The sequence below is a fragment of the Trachurus trachurus genome (assembly GCF_905171665.1).
Source record: "Trachurus trachurus genome assembly, chromosome: 1".
Taxonomy (NCBI): domain Eukaryota; kingdom Metazoa; phylum Chordata; class Actinopteri; order Carangiformes; family Carangidae; genus Trachurus; species Trachurus trachurus.
Window position 1 is genome coordinate 10,722,408 of NC_139891.1, and position 16,659 is coordinate 10,739,066.

Genomic DNA, 16,659 nt, shown 5'->3' on the forward strand with positions numbered 1-16,659 from the left:
GAGTGTTTTACGCGCACTCACTAATGAAAAATAGCTCAACTTTGAAGTGTCTAAATTGGAAGATATACTCACAAACTCAGTTACAATCAAAGGCAAAAATCTGAGATCTATATGATAGCCTATCTTAATTAAAGGATGCCATTCAAGCTTCCCTACCTTACTAAAAAATTGGGAGACTGGCACAGCAATAACACTGGATGAAAATGTTTGCCAGAGCATCTGCAAACGATAACACTTCCCATTTACCAGCAATAAAATCAAAGAAGCAAATTATAAATTCATCCATAAATTTTACCTGACCCCTAAAAATGCACAAAATTTTGAAAGAAAGCTCACCAAATTGCTCAAGATGTAAAATCAAAGAGGGAACATTCATGCACGTTCTGGCACTGCGACAAATTTCTGGAATATGATTCACGCATTCACAAAATCTGTTCTGAAGCTTGAATTTGAGTTATCCCCTCCCACCTAAATGATAGATTCAAAGGAATGCAGATTACTGATCATTATCTTTTTTTTTTTTGCTAAGAAATGTTTACTCCATTTATGGAAAAACCAATCACCACCAACATATGATCCTGGGTTTTATAGCTCAATTTCTTCCCCTGGAAAAAATAACATTGGAAGAATATAATCAGGGTCATTTGTTCCACGACCTCTGGCACCCTTTGTATGCTCAGTTGTAAATGACGTATTTAAGAACTCTGTCACTGTTTATCAATTTTGGTACTCCCCTTTACTTTATTTTTTTCTTACTGCAGATGTCAAAAGATCGGCTTCCTTAAAAAAAGAGAGGAGGCTCTGCCCCTTTTTGTAGAGTGTGTCTGTGTTTAGGGACTAGTCCAACTTATTATTCAGGTGTAGCCTACACCTAGATATTTATAGTTTGACACCAACCCACAAGTATTCACAGGCTGGAGAGGGGGCTTGGACCTGCGGAAATCTCGAACTATTCGTTAGTCTTTGAGGTGTTCGGTTGGAGGCAGTTTTTGTGACTTCAGTCAGTAAAGGCCTTTTTCAGATAATTATAGCCTCACAGAGCTGCTCACATGGCTGTAGACTTTAAAGCCAACACAGTAAAAATACCATCAGCTCTGCAGCGAGTGGGACAGCACGTGAGGGTTGAGCGGTTGCTTTTTTTTTAAACTGCAAACCTCAGTGGCGAAGCAGCTCCATTAAGGCCCATGTTTTATTTTACTTCTATTTTGGGATTAGAGTTTTGCTTTAACAGTAACTGTATAAATATAAACACCTAAGCAGTTCATAGAGACGGGTATGAAATCCTCAGTGTGAAGGGACAGCGTTTCATCTGTGGTGACTTCTTCGACCACGAGTGAAATAACTTTGATACATGGGTTTTGCAGCTGGTGCTTTTGTTTACTCGTGCAGCTGCAGTCAGCAGCAGATCTGTGACGGCACCATCTCCAGCATGTAAGGAGCAAGTTCCAGTTCCAGTTGCTGAGTCAGAGATGATGAGACTGATATGACTCTGTTTTCAGTCTTTGTGCTAAGCTAAGCTAACCAGCAGCTTGCTCCAAACCGTTCTAGAAGAACTGTGAAAAAACATGCACATCAGATAGGTCCGGTTGGGATGGGTGCTGGATCAAAGGAGGGAATACTAGAAAAATGAAGAAAATCCGCACACCATAGAAGCTCCCTTTCAACAAGGATTTAATAGCATTGTGACGTTTCGAGCAAAACGCTCTTTTTCAAACTGCTGTGTTACAATACAGACAGAAAACTGCTCTTTAAGGTGACCCCGCCCAGGTGAGCAATCAACCATTTTACATCAAGTGTGTGACTTCCACATCCAAAAAATTTTTCACAGTCATTTTCACCAATCTTATAAATATTTGGAGAAATGTTATCAATGCAAAACAATTTTTTTTTTTTTTTTTTTTTTTACAGCGTTCTCCATAGTATAAATTACATAGCCTAATAGAGACAACATTACATGATAGAAAAACATACATTAATATAGCTGTAGAATACAAAATAAGCATGGGTTTGGTCCTAACATTGGTAGAGATAAAACAACCCGCCATCACCACCACCATCCAAAACAAAGGCAACTGATGATAATGCTGAAACCACATTAGCATCTAAGAATTTGCCTATATCTGAATTTACATTGAAATAAATAGGCCTAAATAAAAAAAACACAACAGATCAATGCCGTCAGTAAATTACAAACTGAAAAGAGAAGAACAAACAGGACATTTGCATTTTTTCATTCAACATTAACAACTTAGGTCTAACAGTTGCAGTGGTAGCCTAAACTTGATTTCACATTCAAAAGCAGGTTCTGCAGTCAAACGCAGCTAATCTAGTGAAATGTCAACATGAACAATCTAATGTTAGATTCATTTGAAATAATTGGCTGCTGGCTGGTTAGTTCACTAACTACACAGGACAAATGAGAGAGTAGGCTACTTTTTTCAGAGTTACCATTATTTTACTCTAAAAGAGTAATTTTTTAAAATCTATTTTGGATTGTAATTATTTCCAGTGGCCACTAGAGTAGGAGGAAAGAAATAGAGTAAATCCTATGGGAGTAATATCAAGAACAAGCCCACTAATGTTTCTTAGGTTTCGTTTCTGCCGCCATTTTCTATCCCAGCATTGGAAGGTCGAGGTGAACGGCAGTGGTGGACGGCGGTAAGCCAGGTAAGTCAGCAGACTTTATTTAAGATATGTCAGCAGAATTTTTGTTGGCTTATTTGAAAGGTAATGCTTGTGAGTAACATTGCAGCTGGCGAGTTTGTGGGTCTCACACACTGCCAATGTCGATGCTAACGTTAGCTTCAGCACTCACTCTTGTTAGCTTAATTTACCACGTGTGTGTTTTTACTGAGCTTAAAGGGATAGTTCACCCTAAAATGATATTTCGCTCATTATCTACTCACCCTCATGTTGACTAAGGGCTGGAAGAATTTTCAGAGTCCACCGTCCCTTCTCTGAGTTACAGGGGGTCTTGGCGTAGCAGTACATTTCAATGCAACGGTTGCAAAGGGACACCAGAGCTCTTCGTAAAAAAACACACACAAAAAAACATCCAAATACCTCCATGATGCTCGTATGTAATGTCCGTCTTGTGCTGAAGCCCCAAATTGCGTAATTGTCCCAAAAAAAATTAAATAAGTCTATATTTTAAGCTTGTTTGTAGCGGAAGCTTCTCGAAGCTCCTCTTCCTGGTCCGTCCAAATCTCGCGTGATTTGCGCCGGCGTCAGTGCGGTTACTGCGAATCACGCGAGATTTGGACGGACCAGGAAGAGGAGCTTCGAGAAGCTTCCGCTACAAACAAGCTTAAAATATAGACTTATTTAATTTTTTTCGGGACAATTACGCAATTTGGGGCTTCAGCACAAGACGGACATTACATACGAGCATCATGGAGGTATTTGGATGTTTTTTTGTGTGTGTTTTTTTACGAAGAGCTCTGGTGTCCCTTTGCAACCGTTGCATTGAAATGCACTGCTACGCCAAGACCCCCTGTAACTCAGAGAAGGGACGGTGGACTCTGAAAATTCTTCCAGCCCTTAGTCAACATGAGGGTGAGTAGATAATGAGCGAAATATCATTCTAGGGTGAACTATCCCTTTAATTTTTACTGACCATTTTATCGAAGAAGGTTTACTCTGAATTGAGTTGTGCCCTTGGTTAGCAAGTGTGTTTTAGTTTAAAAAAATGTTATGGACCAGTCTAGTGTGACTGTTTTATCTGTTGTTCGGTTAGCAAGCACGTGTGTTTTACTCTGAGCTGAGTGGGGAGCATACGTCAGTCCGACTGCCCAAAAGTCCGACGGCTCATTTATCCGACTACCCATTCTATAGTGTTAAGGTTAGGTTTAGGGTAAGGTTAAGGGTTAGGGCTACTTAAGTCGGAGAAGTGGGAGGTCGGACTAATGGACGCAAAAATAAAGAAATGTCGAGTCGTGACGTTTTACCAGACTTGTAGGCTAGTTGTTTTTTTGTGTAGGCCTACTACACTCTGGATGATTAAAAAAAAGCTCAGACATTGCTGAGGAATATGACATGTTGGTGTGTTCTCACCGTCCTTACGTAAAACCTACGCCCATGCAATAAATCATTTCAGGCTCAAAATGTTTTCTTCAAAATACAGACAGATTGTTGCGGACCATTAAACTCCGGATCAGTGCAATTTGAGGAAAACTGGTTTCAAATGTCTTGCTCTTTGATTTAGATGTTGTAACTAGTTTCAGTGAACATGTCACATGCTTTACACATGAGATAGATTACACCTGTTTGCTGATCGGCAGATACGTTATTCTTTTGTCAGGGCAAGTAAAAGCATGTAGTTAAACCTGCAGGGTTTAAAAGGAACCTCTGCAATAACAGTGGAGGAGGCTGGGGGAGAGCGTTATGTAATCTTCACTTGTTTTGAAGCAAAAGAGGAATGGAGACTTGGAGGTTGTTGAATTGACAGGAAAATTATGAAATGTTAAAAACACATGCACACAAAGAGTTGAACAACGTTTTTTTGTTGGGGAACAGAAGCCGCATAGACCTGGATAGGATTAAATTGCAACACAAACCAAGTCTGACAAATCCACTGTCTCTCACTGGAATCATGACGTAATGACGGCCTGGTGCTTTTACACCACACATTCATGTTCGTTTGTGCTTTTTTCAGATAAAACACAGGTTAATGGTCAGTTCCCAAACTGGACACGCTGATCCATTCATAACTAGTGGCCTCTGGTGGTGGTTGTGATCTCTGTTAAATTCAGTAAATAAAGTCTGTATAGTAGAATATGAAGTACAGCTGGATATTACAGTAAACTGCAGGTACTGAGAAAACAAGACAACTCAGTCTGGCCCACCGTGATACAAAGAGCTCCACAAACAGAACTATTAATACAGACTACTTAACTGCAGATGCTCTCATGTGACCAAGTTTCATTTTTTCATCTCTGGTCCAACAGTACCACTTAGCTGACATTTGAGCTTGGGGAAAAACGACCAACTATGCTGAGTAGCTTGGACATGGCAACGCCTGCTGGACTTTGTTAAGGACTGGAAAGTTGAAGGTAACTGTTTGATAAGCTGTAAGGTGCTTGCTTTGTTTGTGTTACTGTTGACTCCATACACTGTGCACCAGCCCCCCTCCGCTTGGTCAGGACCTGACACTCATCCAACAAACAGTTGTTCACTGTAGAACCACAGGATCATGATTTTTGTTGAGACAAATGAAATAAACGCTGTGGGTTCTTTCAGCAGAGGAAAGAAAGAGAGGAATAAAACAATCCAGGCAGCTCTTTTTATTGTAAGTTCAGAGCAATAAATCACCTCACTATATTTGAAAAAGAGACAAAACCACTGCATTCATTATTTAAACAAAATAATAAGATGTGACCCACTGGTTAAAACAAAACGCACAGCTGCCAGGTCAGTTGAGAAAAGGGTTCACGCTCTTACTCCCCCCAACACACACTATTTATAACAGGTGGATGCAGTCAACAAAGTCCTCTAACTACGAGGAGGAACTCATCTTTCAAACCAAAGGATACTGTTGCTTTTAATTATAGCTGTTCCCCAGCTAATTGGTATATTCTGCAGATGGTTTCCTCGAAAAACAAATGTCACAGTGCATTTAAAAATTCTTTTTCATATGGTCAAGGCTAGAGTTTGAACAACAGAATGAAAAACAAAGAGTAAAACAAGGATGGGACTGGACTGTTTGGTATTAATTTGACAGATATAAAGCATTAGTGCTGTGAAGCTGTGTTAATGCTCAGTGTCAGGTTATCTGAAAGGCATTTAGCTAACTTGATGTGTATAAATATTGCATGTTTGAATAACATCCGTCAGCACTTAATTACACAGCTATTTCTATTTCTCTGTCAGTAGAACATCCTCCTTACTGAGCCGACTAACTATGAGAAGAACTACTGGCCACTCCACTCTTCTCTTCACTCATTTTTCTGGTATGACGCCTCTCTCTCTCATTTCTAGTCCTCTTATCTGAAACCTGTTTCTCTCATTTCTAAAGAATCCGGTCCTGGTGATGTCTCTAGGTGCTTGTTAACCGGTCCTCAGCAGCTGGTCTGACATGTCAGCCACGCTGGTCATTTGAGAACTGACATCCCAGCCTTCAGGCCACAGTCAGGACTTCTTCCCAGAAAGGAGAGATACACATCAATGCCAAAATCCTCTTTGAAACCTCGCCAAACCGGACCCGCTTATTACTCACAATTATCTGGACTGCTTCTTTCTTGAAGTGTTGTGATAGTCATTCACAGACAATCTGTGTCATTCGATGATCTGTATCAGTGCCATGAGTCACTTCACAGTCAACATGAATCACTTAGGTCCTGGGAATAAAATTCAAGTGGTTGGTTATGTAAGCTTAAGTTAATTTCCTGCAAATTTCTCACAAGTATAATTGTCTTTTTTATATTTGTCTTGCTTATACAAAACAAGTATACATGTTGAATGATACCTATAATTTATTGTTTTTAATGACAGCTTTGACAGAATAAAAGTAGGCTAACTGTTGTGTTGCAATGTTAAAACAGATTTGTTTTATGATGTCTTTTCTCATTCATCCCAGTCTCAATTTGTGTCAATAATATCATCATATTTGCATATTATCGTACCAGAGCGACCGAATTCTGCAGGTTGAGGCGTGCATATGTTACTTAACTGTCTGTATGGAAGGGAGGGAGAAAAATCTGACTTCACCAACCAGTCCTGTAGCAGCACCTTCTCATTTTGACTTGATCAAAATCTAAATCAGTGCCTTAAAAGGTAAAAAGAAACAATTAGCCCACACAGATGTAAATATTGAATATCATGTCCCTTTTTCACTGATAATCCATGTTTTTTCCCATGGCAACAGGTTGGCCTGCACACCTTGTCTGACAGCTCTGCAAAGAACAAACAATAAATTAAAAGTAAGCCAACAGGAGGAACAGGCTTAACAGCAGCATTATGTAACTTTATTTTGCTCTGCAGATAGAGGCACAAGATTTACAGGATGACAGTGGGTGGTTGGGCATAAAAATAACATCTAATGATACCTAATACCTAGTAATAATAACTATTTTCATAGTGTCAGAGTGTCTGAATGCAGACGATGCAGATATTACAAAATAAAGTATTCCTTCTTCCTTATTTATTCACTGACTTCAGTAAAAATAGGCTACACATTATTAACATTGCAGACTCATATATTGTGCACTGTAGTGGTTATTATGGCCGTAACAGCAGCACTTATTATTCAGTGAGCGGTCAAATAATGAGTTTGATCCCACACAGTATCCCTGTGTGTCATTTAATACACTGAGTATGCAACTGTGGCTTTGTGTGTGGGACTGTTGATGCCAGTGAAGGTGGGTTGGTGTGCAGTCACAGCCTGTGCTTTGTCCAGTACTTTTCCACTGTCTGAGCTACTGTGTGAGTGCGCACGTTTGTGAGCGCCTTGTGTGTCCCTGTGAAGAAAATACAGCTGTACTTGCTGCTCCTTATCAGCCAACCAGGGGAAAAAGACAAAAAGAGAACCCAGCAGCTCTTTGATGTGGAGCTGAACTCTTGAAAAGGAGAGGGGATTTAGAAGCAGGATTACACAGTCACACAGCAATTTATGAGCACGAATTAGGCAGCATTACATAACATTTAATCATGTGTATCTGTTAAGAGGGGACAGCTTTGCCAAAGCTGGCACCCTCAAAGTATGTTTGATAGGGCAGCCAGTAAATATGAAGCTAAAGCAGAGTGGCTGAGCATGCGGACGCCTCAATGGTGTGCACTCGGGCATCACAGCACGTTCTGAACCATTAAAGCAACTCTGAACATGTCCACAAGCCATCGCGCTGACTCATTACAAATAAGAACACACACAGATGATGACACATGACACCGGCCGGTCACGCAGCCCCTGCATGGCAGGCTTAATTTGGGTGGTTTGTGGATGTGCATCGGTATGAGGGTCTGTGTCAGACCTCGTAAAACTTCACTTCTGTGACAACCACAGTTTATACACCTACCTGACAGGTGACGTCTAGATAGGAGTTGCTCAAGAGGTTTTTCTGTTTGCATTCTTGCTCTATCAGTGAGCAAATAGGAGTCCTATAGGTTATTATTAAGACAATGGACCACTCAACACTGTAAAAAAAACACACAATGGCACTCCTCTTCCGTCAATATACATTTTGAAATAGTACGGTAGTAATTTAAAGAAACCACTGGTTTAAACATGTTGTAATGATGCAACATCTGTGACGAGCCTTGGTTCCATCACCAATAGCTGTGCTGTGAGTTGTTTTGAAAGTTTGAAAAGCCATCTGTCACTCTTTTTGCCTCACACACATCACTGTATTACATCATAAATCTGTCATTACCTATACCCTTAAAAGGAGCGCACCTGAACTACTTCAACTTGTAAAATGTGCAAATAAAATCTACCCTTGCCAAACATGTCAAGAGCTGCATACGACAGTGAGCTGGAAATGTTCCCAGTGTTCTCCGCTAAAGCGAAATGTGGCATGGCTCGACATCTGACCTGCTCCATAGAAACCTGTCCATTTTGTTTTTTGTACTGTATTTCAAAATCACATTTCTGCATATGTAACATTTTTGCTGTACTTTACTTTACTTTACTTTTTTTTTTTTACTTCACTTCACTTCACTTCACTTCGCTTCACTTCACTTCACTTCACTTCACTTCACTTGGCACTCTCCAATTGTCATTTTAACTGACTAACCCCGGCTTGTTTGATCCTGGAAAATGAAGGAAGAATCACCTGAGGCAATGATGTTATTTCTAGTAATGGTACCTCAACAAAAACAGGTCTAGGCAACAGACTATATTATTTTTTGGCTTTCAAGACAGAAGTTATTACTTGTTGAAAAGGTTACACAATATTCCCTTTGTTGAATATTCTGATGAGCACAAGTTACACAGCTACATCTCAGATACTCATAACATTTATTCCTGGGTTTGGCCTTTGCAGGGTTACCATGAAAAATGTGCTGACACTGACAGTGCCACATATACTACACTACTCTCTTCTTGATTGACTCTTATCTTACTGTTTTGAGTTTTCTGTGACATTGTTTTGTCAGTTAAGCTGTAAACAGGCCATTACTGTACAGTAATAATATAGCTGTGTGACCTTGCTTATTCACAGTTAAGGGATGATATTCATTGTCTGGCAACAGAGAGCCAAAAGTTGGATAAGATGCTTGATGGCTTTGTCTCTGTAGCTTTGACCCTGTAGCTGCTGGTGAGCTTTAACAGCCACAGTAGGAGGCTACAATCTGAAGAGGAGGCTCTCAGGATTTTTTCTGATAGGCTGAACAACCTGTTCTCAAAAGAGCTACAGAGAAAAGCCTGACAGAGGAGATGTTTCAATGTCACAGTGACAGTGACCATTTGGATATAAAGTCACATCATAATTTTATTCTATCAGATATTTGCAGTTAGGTAAGTATGTAATATTATGAATTTGTCAAACCTGTGTTTAGTTAGGTCATCTTGGCCTCGACCTTTGAGTCCAAGTGAACGTTTGTACTACTGACATTAACGAGAATGGGATGGATCGTCCGATGGAGCTATGAAAGGAACGACCTGAAATCATAATGGCTGTGTACCTGGCTGCAGCTGCTGTCTGTAAATGCATCATGCCATTGTATTTTATGATGCTGTTCCTGTCTTTTACAAAGTGGATACAGGAGAATGTAACATGCAGAACAGCTGATGCATGCATGTCACTGCCATCTAGTTATGTGGGGATGCTGGTTATTTATTAGATTCAATCAAAGTAGAACTACAGATCCCTTTGAATATAATATAAGATTTCAAGCATACATGCATACATGTAGGATGTCAGTTGCCATACAGACTTGATGGATGAAACAAAAAACAGCAGAACATCTTGCAGTGAGATCACTGCTGTCTCAGCAGCCATCAACTTGTTGACATTTTGGCTCACATCAGTCATGGATCAGACCACACTCATCTTCAAACTCTGTGTTCAACACCACACAATGAAATAATAACGTAGACTTATGTAACATTACGACACATGAAGCAAATAGTTGGCATTTTTGTAAAATCTCCACCCAGCAGCCATATCTGGAGGTAGTTCTGGCTATGCATTTGCCTCGAAAACAATTCTGTCTTGAAATGTTACATTATCTCATAGTGTGGTGAATGTGCAGGTCACAGCTTGTCCACAAGAGTGTTTTGGAGTTGTTGGATTGTGTATTTGATGAGTTTGATGACGAAAGGCGAAAGTACCGTGCGCCTCCGTTGCGTTAGCTGAGCAGCTCGCGTCTCTGCCCCACCGATCTAAAAACAGCTTGCACCGACAATTAAAGATAATGAACTTACCCCCAAGACTATAGGGATTAGGGCAATAGGCCAATTTGCCAAAATATTGAATTATCCCTTTAATGAACATGAAAAAAAATATATATATACAGTATTTGGTTCGCCCTAACAAATCAATCATTGTTTGGTCAGGCCTGTGTTTGATCTATTAAGTGTTTACATTTGCGAAAGCTTTTGGCAGAGACTGACTGGTACCTTGAGTAAACAGACATGATTAATTTTCATGTCAGTCACTTACAGTAAGACTGAATGTCCAGGCTAACCTGTTTGGGCTACACTAAAGCAAAAATGCTGTCCACCCCTTCTCCCCTTCTCCCCTTCATGGTGGTTAGGTCTGATTTATTTCCTACACTGTAATGTTCACAGTCTTACATTATGATGGGTAGGCACAGGCAGTACCATAGACTGTAAAAAGATAAGGGCAGTACACAGTCCCGTTTCAGTTCAATTTCAGGTTTTGAGCGTAGGGGGCGCATGGCCGGTTAGCTCAGTTGGTTAGAGCGTGGTGCTAATAACGCCAAGGTCGCGGGTTCGATCCCCGTACGGGCCACAGAGTTTTTATATTTTCGGCGTAAACCACTAATTTTAATCGTCCCAAGGGACGCGGTTATACACGGTTACAGTATTCAACCTTGTCACCTTTACAAAGGATAGACAACAGTAGAGGAGACACAACAAGAATATATTGTATAATGATACTCTAAACAAGAAACTTCTATCATAAATAAAACACGTGGAAAGACCATAAATAACACGTGGAAAAATAAATCGGGAAGCTATTTTTTCATTGAATATATATGGTGATATAGTATCCACGGACGATCAGTACGGTTCCATGGTGTAATGGTTAGCACTCTGGACTCTGAATCCAGCGATCCGAGTTCAAATCTCGGTGGAACCTATGTTTTTCATCTATGACATAGTTTTACTAATACTTCATCTGTAACTCGTGCGTTTCACAGAATAACAGCGAAATACTGCATTACACTCCGTGTGAATAGAATATGGTATGGTACAATAATCATACATTCGCATACCACATGTTATAGGAGATAAGAACAAATTATAGATATTCTATCAGCAAGTAATGCTTTCCCTCATTGTAAACACATTGAGGAAAAATATTTTATTATTTTTATCCTTTTCTTTTTCTGTTTTTCTTTACAAGCAGCACCAAAAATCACATTCACAATGTAGAAACAGTAGTTGAGCATTATTTTATTTAATCATACCTTTCAAAAATGTAACATTGTACATTCTTTGACTGGTAAAAAAGAAAACAAAAACATTTTATTGCAAAACATTTTCTATACATTTGTAAGCGAATTGTGAGACAGTCCTTCTGACTCCCTCTTTCATTTTTTCTGTCTTTTCTTTGTTGATGCTGCCCCCTTCTGGTGTGAACTGGACCCTGTATTTCTAGAGGAAATGAAAAGAGATGTTAATTTTAAAAATAACAACAAATAATACATAAGGAACAATGACAGGTTCACTTACATAGGAGCTTTGTCTGGTGTCTCTGGATTAAGTATGACCACTTCCTCTTCTTCACTGTCGGATATTTCAACCACCTCTCCTATAAAGCAAAAAAAGATTGTTATCAGAGTACTTACCGTATATTTTACCAAACAAAATTTTACTTTCTCACTTTTTGGCTGTGTTGATGTTCTAGTACCGATGAAGTTTTAATATGAAATTAAGATTTTAAAATATTTACCTCCTCTGCTCTCTTCTTTTCTCTCTGTCACCATTTCCTCCTGTTCTTCACCACTGCTGTCGATTTCCTCTTCCTCTTCGTCATCCTCCTCCATGCCCCATGTGTTCTGCAGCCCCTGCCCCACCTGCCCCACACCTGGGACGGGCACCACTGGGGATGGTACCCTGATATGTACAGTTAAGCAGCCACATTGGATAAAGTAGAACTGAGCATCAAGAAAAAAAAAGGGGAAGAAAGGGACAAGCACACATTTTTGATGCTGTTGTGAGTCGTGCACAGTTTAGGATACGTCTGAGGCGGGGCTTCAGCTTTCTGGACGATGTCATTGGCTTTCTCTGTAACATCCATCATCTCCACTGGAGTTTCATCCATTTTCAGAGCTGTGATTCGCTCCTGAGGAATAGACTCTGCAAAACCACACCTTTCACCTGCCTTCCTGGAGTATTTAGAAATACAGCGTTCTTATATAATATATATATATATATATATATTTTTACATATCTAAAGTTTAGTATTTTAGTATGACAAGGTGATACTACTGCTCACCTGGCCTTCTTGTCATTGTCCAGGGCTTTGCTGATCAGTTCTGTGATTTCAGACACTTTAACACTGGCAATTTTACTGCATCTCATAACCTTTAATACCAAAAACAAGCATTAAATATGAACACACACATATATATATATATATATATATATATATAATATATACATACATATATATATATTATATATTATATATATAAACAGTTATATTGGACAGGAAGTGTATTGTAGAGCGTGTCTTTCACCTGGTCCTTAAGCAGCATGATGCCCCCACTGGATTGGATGGAGCAGATTTCTCTGTGTTTGTTCATGGCGATCATCAGCAGGCCGTCCATCACCCGCTCCTCCCGCTCACAGGGGTCCACCAGCAGGTAAGTCCTGCAGAATCAAACAGAGTGGAGAAAAAAAGTGCACGATACTGAGATAGGATCTGGTAATAAACAGGACAAACTTTGCACATGTACCTACAATGAAGATAACCAAATAAAACAAGACGGGTAGAGGGTATTAGTAGTGACCCAGAAAAAAAATAAAGGGCATACTATAATAAAGGTGGATAGTGGATTGTATATTTAAAGGGATAGTTTAACATTCTGGCAAATTGTCCCATTGCCATAATCCCTATAGTTTTAGGAGTAGGTTCATTACCTTTAATTGCCGGTGCAAGATATTTTTAGAACGGCGGAGCAGAGCCGCGAGCTGCTCAGACCTACGCTACGGAGGCTAATGGGATTTCTTGGTTTCCCTCATCAAACTCATCAAATACACAATCCAACAACTCCAAAACGCTCTGGTGGACAAGTTGTGACCTTGAGGTAACGAACCTACTCCTAAAGCTATAGGGATTATGGCAATGGGCCAATTTGCCAAAATGTTGAACTATCCCTTTAAATCTTATAATAGAACAATAAGCTGTGTTTGCATTTTCTTAGTTTCTGTATGCATGCTTTCTATTTTCAGACAATGACTGTATGAACTTTTACATATATAATATGATAGCTATATCATTCTAGTTAATCCAACACAAACACATGATGCTACATTTGTCAATCAAATCTAAGTGTCACGTAAGGTTCTGTCTTGTCTGAGACACTTGCTGCGTTCACATGGAGTCCGGTAAACATGGACGGAACGGTAAAAACAAACAAACTGTCGGACGGCACAGCACAACTGCAAGACCACCATGTTGCTATGGCAACATCAACATACTTGTACTCACACGTCACGTTCGGTTGAGTTTACTGTCGCGGCAGACGGCAAAAGTTAAAATATTTGAACTTGGGACGGCATTTTTGCCTGCCTCCCCCAAGTTTTACCGTCGTCCTCTCGTACTAACATAGAGTCCAGCATGCCGTCTGCCCTTTACCGGACTCCATGTGAACGGAGCAAACTCTACTCAACTTCATTTTTAGTCTCCTAATTAATACTTTATCATATTTGTTGTGGATCCATCTACTGCCTTTGTCCTTAACTGATGTTAAAATAAGGCATATTTTACAATATTATTTAATTATTGCCAATGACATAGTTTAACTAATTTTCCTTTTCAAAAATGCAGTTGGGTGAGCCTGCATGTATATATGCTCCAACAACCCACACTAATAAGTCTGTAAGAGAGGTCAAATCTAAAATCAGAGACATTCACAATGCACTCTGCACTGATGGTTTTTAGAACATGATGACAACGGAGGGTGACTCTTATTTACAGCCAGATCTTCTCATCTCACATAGAGTAGCTGGACAGTCAGAGATTGAATATTTATTTTCAATGATCAGCTGGTTGCCCATTGTAGTGTCATTGGAATTAAAATGATCCGAAGAACAGAAATCTTAACATTATGCATCTTCACAGACAGTGACTGTTTTCTGTTCTCTTACCCTTGCTGGAAGAAGGAGAAGCTGACACTGATAGGCATGTGGTAGATACTCAGAGGGATAGGGTCTCTCTCCTCTGGACTGTACTGATGAAGGACGGAAATACATACAATATTACAACCAGCATAAGGTAGAAAAAACACTTTTGGCATTACCCCTGCCAAAGAAAACTGGTCTGTTTCATTTTTGTATAAAAACACAAGGAAACAAGTTGCATTCATGTAAACAGCAAGTTCCTCTAAGTACCAATATCAATATCTGTTCAGTCATACAATGAAGCAGTTTGGTGTTTGCACCATCAGTAGATAAAATGAAGCGCAGACACCACCTGCTGCGGCGGATGCCGACTCACCACTGTGACTTCGTCTCCCTGGATACCGACATCAGGGCGTCTGAAGTGGCTCAGAGCAGTGATGGCTGCGATGCTGGCAGCGTCCATCAGGTTCCCGTCATGATTCAACATGTGAACGTCCACTCTGATCTGCCACACCTGATCTCAGACACACAGAGGAGCACATTCTTCATCACAATGGATACAGTTTCTAATCTCTTATCTCTTCCAGTGTGTGTGTGTGTTTTACCTTCTCTCCCGACACCACACACAGAGACTCTGTATCGATGCACTTGGAGTTCCTCAAGCACCTCTCCAGCTGTCTGTTTAGCTTCACTGACAACTCAGACTGTCTGGAGAGAAAGACAAGGCCACAGATGATTTAAACTTCCTGCACTGGCAGCTCCATTACATTTAACAGTCTCAGCACAAGCTCCATCAACGCAGTAAATTAAAATACAAACAAACATGACCCATTTAATTTCTCCTCACCTGCCCTGTTCGAATGCGGGCGAAGCCATGGGTGACAGCTCGATGTTGAAGAACATGATTCCCTCATTTGGCCGATTGTCTTTAGGAGCCACCAGCTCGCAGGACACCTGAGCCATCACCCTGCACACAGCAGCCTGTTTATTATCCACTGTCACAAAGTGTTAAATTCACTAGAGACAGACTGTTTCTTTATTAAATGGAAATGCTCATCTTGAACCACACAGAATATCCCCTTTGAAGAGAAAGCTGAATGTAAATGCAAAGACTTCACCTGGTTTTCCCCAGATCCACAAAGCAGCATCCATAGTCAGCACCAAACGTGATCTTTATCTTCCTATAGTCATATGTCTGCCGTCCATCCAGGCGCTGCAGGGAGCACAGGACAGGTGAGTGGAACAGGGAAAAACATCATCAGACTGCACTTTTTGTGGTGCTACACTGGGACACTTGGCTGGGCATGGACAGCCCTTCACCGACAGCAGGAATCAATCACCCCAAGTCTCTAAACACTGTTTAGTAACTTTGATAAACTGCGTGTTTCAGATTCAAGCATCAGTGGTGTCATCAGACCAAAGCAGGACCGTAGGAAATGTTAGGAAAGCAGCTCACCTTTTTCTCCTCGATGGCTTTAAGTAAAAAATCCCGCTCACAGTTTGACAAAGGTGTGTCCTTCATTCTGTGTTTTTTGTGTGGCTGTGGGTAAATTATAATAATCTGATTGACTAATGTAATGCCACAGCTCCTAGAAACACGCGGCCGCCATCTATATTTTCTGAACTCTACCCCGGAAGTGCTTGAGTTATGCCATAATAAAAGTGAAAGGGGGGCTTTTTTGTCTCACGGGGCTCGCCTATATTTATTATGTGGTCACTGCTACGATACCCTGTTTGCTATCATCAACTGTGAACCATATCTACGTTGGTATTACGTTTTCGGGCCATTTTCTTACAATTCACTGTTGACAAGCTTTTACTTTGAAATCCCGGTGCGGAGTGAGTTTCTGATGCATTTAAATGCTTACTGTAAATTCGTAATTTAGAGGATTTGTAGGGGCTAACGGTTGTTTCCATTTATAAATGAGCCTGTTAGCTTTTGGACTGGTATTTATGTACTGTAGTATGTTACGAATGTATGTATGTATGTATGTATGTATGTATGTATGTATGTATGTATGTATGTATGTATGTATGTAGTATGTGTATGCATCCGTCCGTCCGTCCATCCATCCATCCATCCATCTATCTATCTATCTATCTATCTATCTATCTATCTATCTATCTATCTATCTATCTATCTATCTATCTATCTATCTATCTATCTATCTATCTATCTATCTATCTAT

The 16,659-nt window shown here is 40.1% G+C and overlaps 1 protein-coding gene across 1 annotated transcript; it reads right to left on the minus strand.

Annotated features, from left to right (window-relative positions):
• Positions 1-11,542: 11,542 nt before the first annotated feature.
• Positions 11,543-16,086, minus strand: exosc9 (exosome component 9). The gene is made up of 12 exons (XM_083977074.1): positions 15,927-16,086; positions 15,589-15,683; positions 15,318-15,437; positions 15,076-15,178; positions 14,847-14,984; positions 14,498-14,580; positions 12,865-12,997; positions 12,621-12,709; positions 12,364-12,510; positions 12,075-12,238; positions 11,855-11,933; positions 11,543-11,776 (listed from the first exon to the last, which is right to left on the minus strand). The coding sequence occupies exons 1-12, from the start codon at positions 15,990-15,992 to the stop codon at positions 11,713-11,715; spliced, it is 1,281 nt and encodes a 426-aa protein (XP_083833200.1). The 5' UTR covers positions 15,993-16,086; the 3' UTR covers positions 11,543-11,712.
• Positions 16,087-16,659: the final 573 nt, after the last annotated feature.